Here is a 9,589-nt window from a genome sequence, read left to right on the forward strand (position 1 = left end):
ATGCTCTTAACTATGGAAATAAAGTAAGTGGTAGGTCTCTATGACCCCACCATCAGCTTTTAAGGACATGGCGCTAGATTCTGCCTCTCAATGCATTCTCCATTTACTTTCCCATTACCCAGACCAATGTGTGATAAACCTATGACCTTTGGAGTCAGAACCCAGATCCTGGATTAGAATACCATCTTAACACGTTTATTCACTCATGCAACAAAATGAAAGGCATGATGTTTAATATTGGTGACTGTTAAATATCAATAGCTTGTAAAGTAAATATTGGGCAACTACCAGATTTTGAAGGGGCTTATATAGCATTATTTCTCAAATTTGTCTGTTTAATACAATCCAGAGGGCTTGTTAAAAAGTATAGATTCACAGCAACAATTCATTTTCCAGACATATTCCCTGTGTTTATGGAGCTCCTATTCTGGTGAGAAGGAGAGAAAATAAACCATTGGGGTAAGCACTCTGAAGGAAAGAAGATGCTCTATGAGATGCAGCTCTATGAATACAGCAAGTCATCCTTCAAATAGCTAGAGAAAGTCTGACTGCAGAGATGAAATTTAAACTGAAGGATGAAGAAAATAGCACCACGTGAAGACTATTTGGAAAATGTTGAAGGTAGAGGAAATGTGAGGTTCAAAATGTCCTAGCTAAGAGAGACACATGCATTAAAGGAATCTGAGAGGGCCAGTGCATCTAGAGCAGTGGTTCTCAACTTTTCTAATGCCACGACCCTTTAATACAGTTCCTCATGTTGTGGTGACCCCCAATCATAAAATTACTTTCGTTGCTACTTCATGACTGTAATTTTGCTACTGTTGATGAATCGTAATGTAAATATCTGTGTTTTCCGATGGTCTTAGGCGACCCTGCTAGCGGTTCTCAACCTGTGCGTCGCGACCCACAGGTTGAGAAATGCTGCTGTAGAGCCTAAGACCATCGGAAAACACAGATATTTACATTATGATTCATCAACAGTAGCAAAATTACAGTTATGAAGTAGCAACGAAAGTAATTTTATGGTTGGGGGTCACCACAACATGAGGAACTGTATTAAAGGGCCGCGGCATTAGAAAGGTTGAGAACCACTGATCTACAGCATTCTGAGCAAGGCAAGAGGTAATCTGATGTGAGGATATAAAAGAAAGAAGGGTCCAGATTATCCACATCACTTCAATGAAAAATAAAATACCTTTTGCATTTCAGGCATTTTATTTACTTATTGAGTCATCCATTTGGGGCATAGATTTTGTGCCAATGTTTCAGTAGTGGAATAGCCCACATTCTAGCATCTATTAAGATGTTATATTTGCACTAGGGAAAGTATTGGTTTAATATTTCTTAGTTCATACTCTTTTTGTTGTGGTTTTGTGCAGCATTTGTTATATAATACTCAGTTTTTTACTCTGATAAAAATGATATACCAAAAATAACATTTAAGTAGTGTAGTAAGGAGACCTTTTTTTAGTTCATATATTATTTGAAATATATTATATGATATCATGTTATTAAATTGGGGGTTATTATTTCATGAAAACATTCAAGGTAGAAAATTATTGAATGCCAAGATCAATAAGCTATTAGGAAAGCAATAATGAAGTAAAATGAGAGCTAGTCCTTAAAAATAAAGATTCTCAAATCATAGAGATGAAATTTTAAAAACACATGGTCTAGTATCTACCAAAAAAGTAATTCTCTTCACATTAAAATGGTTTGACAAAGATATCAGTGATTATATTTGATCAGAAATGGAGGCAATCTTGTCCTGAATGGTCATAATTTTTTAGTAATAGGAAATATTCCAGCTGTGTGGATATGCCTTTATAATCCGTGTAAGAGAACAATTTCATGGTCACAGATAGAGGCAGAGGAAAGCAAGATATTACATTAATGTGAAACTTTATCTAGAAATCACATTTTGAATTAAGAAAAACTACTTGTAACAAATATACTTTAAAATATAATGTAAAATATCTATCTCAGAAGGTTAAATTTTCAAAGGTAAATTTTAACCAAGGGTATCAAGCAATGCTTTTTAGCATTTACAAATGTTTTAATATAATACAATTCATTTGAGACTGACACATCAACATAATTTGTAGATATTGACAGCCTTTCAGTCAACTTCATGGGGAAAAATCATCATTACAAAGACCTTTGTTTTCACATTTATAACATTCTATTGAATATGAGAACTACCTGAAAATAATAAGAAAATAATTTAAGTCCCTTTCCTATTTAGTTCAAAAAACACACAAATAAACATGGGACTCCATATATTAAATACTTGTTTTAGTCAGCTTTTCACTGGACCTTTAACACTGAAGAATTACTTAATTCACCTAAAGAAACAAAAAAGGAATCGATCAAAAAGGATTTTTATAGTACTTATGGAGTGCTCAGCTACATGCTATGGAAGAAAGAGGATGAGTCAGAGTGAATCGCTGCCTTCAGGGAAACTACAGTTTAATTGGGGACTTGCATTAGTTTGACAGAAATAATTTTGAAATAATGCAATAAGGAGTGGAGATGATTGAAAAAAATTTATAAAGCAGCTAAGCAAGGTTAGGTCTTGACCCACAAGTAGGATTTTGAAAGGCTAGAACCGTGGTCGGCAAACTGTGGTTCGCGAGCCACATGCGGCTCTTTGGTCCCTTGAGTGTGGCTCTTCCACAAAATACCACGGCCTGGGCAAGTCTATTTTGAAGAAGTGGCACTAGAAGAAGTTTAAGTTAAAAAAAATTTGGCTCTCTAAAAAAGTTTCAATCGTCGTACTTTTGATATTTGGCTCTGTTGACTAATGAGTTTGCCGACCACTGGGCTAGAATATAAGGAGAGGAAGATTAACATTTCTTGAGCCCTACTTGGTACTAAACATCTTGCTGCATGCATCCTATCATTTATTTTTATTTTTATTTGTTTTACTTTTAACACTCATAGCAGCCCTGTGACATAGATCATTCATTTTTGAGGTTGTAGAAGCCGAAGCTTAAAGAAGTGAGCGGAGAGGATGGCCATTGGGCCCTGTGCGCCCCTCCCTGTGCACCCGCTCCCGCCCTGCCTTCCAGGTTCTTATATCCCCGTGGGTGGCGGGTGGTGGGTGGCGGGTGGCGGGTGGCAGGCGGTGGGTGACGGTTGGCCACAGGGACCAGGACGGCGACATGGCAGCGGCACTCCTTGTGGTTCTGGGGTTCACCCTGCTGGGCATCGAGAGCGGCTCTGGAGCGGGGAGCAATATCTCGACTTCCATACTTGATGATGGCTCCAAAACACGCCTCACCTGCACCTTGAATTCCAGTGACACGGCCATCCTGGGACACCGCTGGATGAAAGGGGACCGGGTGGTCCAGGAGGACTCGCAGCCCGATCTGACAACCGAGTACGAGGTAGACCCAGAGGAGCTCCCGGGACAGTACTTCTGCACCTTCCTCTCGGAGCCTGCAGGCAGAACCGCCAGCTTGACTGTGAACGGGCCCCCCAAGATTGAGGCTGTGACCAAGTCCGAGCTGGGCATCGAAGGGGAGCGAGTGGTGCTGGTCTGCGAGTCTCGGTCCTTCCCCCCGGTCACCGAGTGGGCGTGGTACAAGATCAACGACACCGGCGACCAGCTTCTCAACAACAAGTCCCAGAACAAGTTCGTGGTGTCCTCGGAGACCAGGACGGAGTTGCACATCCAGGAACTCGACCTGAAGGCGGACCCTGGCCAGTACGCCTGCTATGGCACCAACTCCGAGGGCAAGGAACGGGCCATCATCACGCTGCGCCTGCGCAGCCGCCTCGCTGCCTTGTGGCCCTTCCTGGGCGTGGTGACCGAGGTGATCGTGCTGGTCACCATCATCTTAGCCTGCGAGAAGTGTCGGAAGCCAGAGGAGGTCCTGGGTGAGGAAGACACGGGCTCTGCTCCACCAAAGACCAGTGGGCACCGCGTGAATGACAAAGACAAGAGGAACGCCAACTGACCGAGCGAGAGGTCGCCGGTCACAATGCCTGGCATCCTGCCGGCCCCAAGCCAGTCCTGTCCCATCACCGCAGGTCTGTGTGACCTGGTACTGCCTGACTTCAGGGCCGCCCCTCCGAGGATCCCCCTCACTGCTCCTGCCATCCCCACGCTGGGAGGCGGGGGAGGGTCTGGGTGACCATCATGGACTGGGAGTCCCATTCCCCCCTGTGCCCATGGTGACTGAAGAAACCCCCTCCTCAGGTGGGCCTGAGGCTTCTTCCTCCATAGCATCCTGACTCTCATGGGAGCCCCCAGCCCCACCTGCCTGCCTGCTCACCAATAAAGGCTGACCCACTTTTCCAGAAAAAAAAAAAAAAAATGTGAGCAAATTTGCCCACAGTCCACAGCTTGTGCATGGCCACGCCTGTTTAAATGCGGGCCACTCTTGCTCCAAAGTCTCTGATGCTTTCCAATCACAAGGTTCCACAGGCAAGAAACGTTATGGGGAAGAAAGAGGCAAGGAAGGGCATTCGTGAGAGAGAAGAGGGAAAAATAAATAGTAAATACCTACTCAGATGTGACATTTTCCCCATAAATACTTCCGATTTCTTGGGCTATTTTATCTTATTAGTGGAATAATTTCCATAAAGCAGTTTTCTAACTCAGAAAACAGCATTGCTCTGCATCTAGTTGCTCAAGTCATCCTTGAGTTCTTTTGTATCTTCATTCATTAACAGATTCTACGTCTGTCTCTAATGTATCTATATCTGTGCTTGTGTCTGTGTATCTAACCCATATTTATTTCTAAGTTGATAACTATCTGTATTTGTATCTAAATACACACACACACACACATACACATATATATATAATTTTCAAATCTACATCTATTTCTATATCAATTTCTATGTGTATATCTTGATCTCTAAACCCATAAAGTAGTTCTATTTCTATATATGTGTATGTAAATCTCCATCTCGACTTAAATCTAAAACTACATAGGTCTCTCTCTAAATCTATTTCTACATCTATATTTATATCTGTACGTACACTTGCACCTGTCCCAAACTTATACCCTAACCTATGTCTCCACTGGATCTAAGCTAGTCTAGGTCATCATCATCGTCTCATACTTGGATTACTGTGATAGTCTCTAAACTTCCCTTCCACCTGTTATTTTTGAATCTTTATAATATTTTAAATATATAAATTACCTCGTGCCAATTTCAAAAGTGTACAATGCCTTCCCTCACACTAATAATAGCATCCAAATTCCTGCCCATGGCCAATTGACTCTACTTTTCCTGTCTCATCTCCTTAAAGCTTCTGCCTCAGTGTTCAAGCTCCAGCTACACTAGCCTTCATGCTTTTCTCAAATACATCAATCATTTATGCCTCAGGGTTTTGTACTGCTATTTCCTCTGCCTAGCGTGGTATGCTTTCAGAAGTTAACATTATAGTTTTTTGTTTTTTTCTTGTCATCCAGGACTTAGTTCAAATGTTGCCTCCTGAGGAAAGGTATCCTTGATCATTCAACCTCATGGCAGGGACTCTGTGGTCGATTAGAGGTGGCCATGTATGCTTTGGCACTTCTGCCATTGAGAAGTGGAGTCCATGCCGTAACTCCCCAAGTTTGGGTGGGTTCTGTGCTGCTCACATAAAGAGGATAGGGCAGAGGTGATGCTCTAAGCTCTGGCCTTTAGAGACCTGCAATTTTCACTCACACTTAGAAGCAAGTTGCCATGTCATTAGTGTAACCCTCTCTGATAACCATACTGTAAGAAGCCTCAGCCACAAGGACAGACTGTGGAGAATGAAATACTCTGTGGAAAGAAAAAGGAGAAAGGAGAAGGGAAATAGGGGGGAAAGAGAGAGAGAGAGAGAGGCTCTGAGGGGCTAGACATATGTTTGGAAGTGGATCTTCCTGTCCCAGTTGCTACTGTATGGGTCACAGAAAAACCACCCAGCTGAATCCTCCTAGAATTTTCAACTAACAAAAAACAATAAAACACAATGTTGTTTTAAAACACTAAGTTTTGAGTAGTGTGCTACATAGCACTGATTAACCAGACACATTGCAAGTATGATTTATCACATTATCCTTTCAATTTCTCTACTAGTTAACACTGGAAATGTCCATCCTCCCTTTTTTATGCCTTCCTTCATTCCCTTCTGTTGTTTACTGATTTTCTTTCTACCTCTTTTTATTTTTTCCTTCTTTTTCTTTATTACCAGGTTATTATCTAAACTCTTTAGATTACAGACCACACATGAATAAAAACTTTGTGTATCTTTTTCCTTACTGAGCTTTGGTATGTAGAAGTGTGCCTCACAGATGTTTGAAATCAGCAAATATCCTACCTAAAAAAAAAGGTAATATGCAAATTGACCATACCATCGACACACCCAAAAGCCACGCCCACCAGCCAATCAGGACAAGTATGCAAATTAACCCAATCAAGATGGCTACAGCCACAGAGAGCAAGGTTTCCCAGGTAACAGAGCAAGCCAAGCTTTCCGTGAGCTGTTGCAGGCCTAAGCCTCCACTCAAGCTACAAAGTTTCAATTATAGAAGGTAAACAAATTCAAACAGAAATGGTGGCAGAACGGAGCTTGAGAGAGCAAGCCAGGGTTGCCGGCAGCAACAGGGGAGGCAAAGCTTTCTGCACACACTGTCTGGGCCCACCCGCTTAAGGCTACAAAGTTTCAATTATAGAAGGTGAATTAACTGCCACAGAAATGGCTGCCGGTCGCGGAGGGAGCAGCAGGCTTGGCTCCGCTCCAGGCTACAAAGTTTCAATTGTAGAAGATAAATTCCAAATACAAGGGCCTCCGCTTGGGTTTCCAGGGGGCGTGGCCGGCCTGCAAACCACCACAGGCCTCTCGCTCAGGCCACCCCATGCCCCAAGGGAACCCCCACCCTGATCAGGGACACCCTTAAGGGCAAACCAGCTGGACCCCACTCCTGCACCAGGCCTCTATCCTATCTAATAAAAGAGTAATATGCAGACTGACCATCACTCCAACGCACAATATGTCTGCCCCCATGTGGTCAAAGATCCTGCCCCCATGTGGACACAAGATGGCCACTACAAGATGGCCAGCAGGAGAGGGCAGTTGGGAGGCACCTGGCCTATAAGGGAGGGCAGTTGAGAGGGACCAGGCCTACAAGGGAGGGCAGTTGAGAGGGACCAGGCTTGCAAGGGAGGGCAGTTGGAGGTGATCAACCCTGCAGGAGAGGGCAGTTAGGGGTGACCAGGCCTGCAGGGGAGCAGTTAAGCATCAACCGGGCTGGCAGCAGAGTGGTTAGGGGGTGATCAGGCTGGCAGGCAGAAGCGGTTAGGGGCAATCAGGAAGGCAGGCAGGCAAGCAGTTGGGAGCCAGCAGTCCTGGATTGTGAGAGGGATGTCCGACTGCCCGTTTAGGCCCGATCTTGGGATAGGGCCTAAACGGGCAGTCGGACATCCCTCCAGGGGTCCCAGATTGGAGAGGGTACAGGCTGGGCTGAGGGACAACCCCCCTCTGTGCACAAATTTCGTGCACCGGGCTTCTAGTTTATTGAATAAATGAAATAAGCCTGAGCATTTAATTATGCTACCTACATGGGGTTGGTAGTTACTCTATCAAAATTACAACATCATTCCTGTATGTAAATACACCAATAAAAATCCCAACGTAAATACTTCCAAATATAAATGTAGAAGAAATACATGATATATGGTATTCCATAGTTTTATAAGAGGTGGGTTTCAGCAAAACAGGATGCTTGAATTAGCTGGCAAATTACTACTCTTTGGTATTAGACTTCAGTGGGATTACTAAATGGTTAGCTCAGTGCCATAATGAGCTTCAAAGGAGCAAATAACATCCACAGACTTTAAAGTAGCTTAAAATACATCCTTTGGCTCCTCGGTACTAGGTCTTATAGCTGTCAGAGCTCCATCCCCCTTTTCATCAGCCTCATGATGACCTGGACCAGGCCATGTGGATCCTGGCTGCCCAGCTGCCTCTGATCTGAGGAGCTGACACAGAAATAACTCCCATTGCTAATGGATGACTCCCCAAAAGGGCAGAGTTAGCACTGCTCTACAAATACCAGCTTGGGGCCACTCGAGAACTCCTGCTGTGGAGAAGATGAGGTTTTCAAGATGTAAGAAGAGCCCCTTTCACGTCGTCACCCTTTGTGTTTAGTACAAAGACAGAAAAGGCAGTAGAGCAGTAGAGAGAGGTTCCCATCACCCACAACATAGCTACACTGAGCTAGCCACTTCAGAGACACTTCCTAAGACACCCGCCCAACCCGTACCCTATGTTCTGCCTCTAAGAAATTCTCTCCCACCTCTAAGGTCACAGAGGTGAGATGCTGCTCTGGTCAAACTCCAGCGACCCCAGCCTTCTCCTAGCTTTTTCAGTGTGCTGTGTCAGTTCCAGGTTTTTGCACAGGCTATTTACTCTAACTGGAACTTTTTAACACTTACCTTCCTCCTCTTTCTCCAAGTCAAGGTCTCTGCTTCCATGTCTCTTCCTCTGGGAAGACTTTACTATTCCCCTAAGCAAGATTGTGTATCTCTGCTATACATTTTTATTACATCATTTATAGTAAGGGACACCCCTGCACTTAAACAGCCAGTCCAGGGATGCCTGTGTTCTCTGTGATCCATCAATCAATCCATTGTGGAAAGTGTTCTCTAGTGTTATTTTGTCAGTAAGTCCAATAAAGGCAGAAATCAGGTTTGTTGTGTTCTTTTCTGAATATGGAGGACTTAGCATAATACCAGGCAAAGAGCAGACATTCAGTAATTAGTAGTTGAATGAATGAATGAATGAATGAATGATTGGTGAATGGATGGATTGCTTGGATGCTAGATTAGTGGACATTTGGTTCTGTCCAAAACATTTATTAGGAGACATTTGGTCCATGCCAAAAGGTCCTTGAAATTTGGTCCTGTCCAAAATGTCCATGGAGACTTTTGGTCCACGCTGACCCATCTATCTAACCCCATGTGCCATTACTATCTAAGGTACTGAGGCAAGAAGGGTTATTATTAGCAATACAGCCACAACACAATTATTGGACCAAGAAGACATGATAGTACAGTATTTTTAAAAATGTATTAATCTATAAACCAAAGGGATAAATAAATGTTGCAGGCTATTTGAACTGAGGGAGGTTTTATAAGTGTAGATATTTTGGGAAGGACCAAATAGCAAGGACCATTTGGTATGGCCCAAATATGCTTATGAACATGTTGGACAGGACCACATTTCAAGGACCTTTTGGAATGAACCGCATGTCTCCATGAACCATTTGGACAGGACCAAATGTCCTAAATAGAAGATATTATCTTTCTATTGATTCTCCCCCCCCCCCCACCTTAGATTTGGAACGATGTCTGTCCCTAGTGAAAGTGAGATTCTTCATGGCTAAATTCTTATTTTTATCCTGATAGATCACTAATATGTTCCATTGCAGCCTTAGTTGCACCTTAGTTGTAGACCAATCCTGACTTGAGGCAGAAAACACATATGACTTTCCATTCTCTTCCTCATGAATTTCTTACAAAGTTGTCCTTCCTAGCCAGGACTCTAAAGCCTTTGGTGCTAAATGCTGGAATCCTAAGTACATCCTTTTAGTATGTTCCATTG

At 43.3% G+C, this 9,589-nt stretch overlaps 1 protein-coding gene across 1 annotated transcript; it reads left to right on the plus strand.

Moving 5' to 3' along the window:
• Positions 1 to 3,119: 3,119 nt before the first annotated feature.
• Positions 3,120 to 4,657, plus strand: LOC103285007 (basigin-like). Its single transcript, XM_054724053.1, has one exon. It carries the CDS (start codon positions 3,165 to 3,167, stop codon positions 3,960 to 3,962), a length of 798 nt encoding a protein of 265 aa, XP_054580028.1. The 5' UTR covers positions 3,120 to 3,164; the 3' UTR covers positions 3,963 to 4,657.
• Positions 4,658 to 9,589: the final 4,932 nt, after the last annotated feature.

This window comes from Eptesicus fuscus, chromosome 2 (genome assembly GCF_027574615.1).
Source record: "Eptesicus fuscus isolate TK198812 chromosome 2, DD_ASM_mEF_20220401, whole genome shotgun sequence".
Taxonomy (NCBI): domain Eukaryota; kingdom Metazoa; phylum Chordata; class Mammalia; order Chiroptera; family Vespertilionidae; genus Eptesicus; species Eptesicus fuscus.

Coding starts and splice junctions, on each gene's coding strand:
- LOC103285007 (XM_054724053.1), top strand. CDS start 3,165: ATGGCAGCGGCACTCCTTGTGGTTCTGGGGTTCACCCTGCTGGGCATC.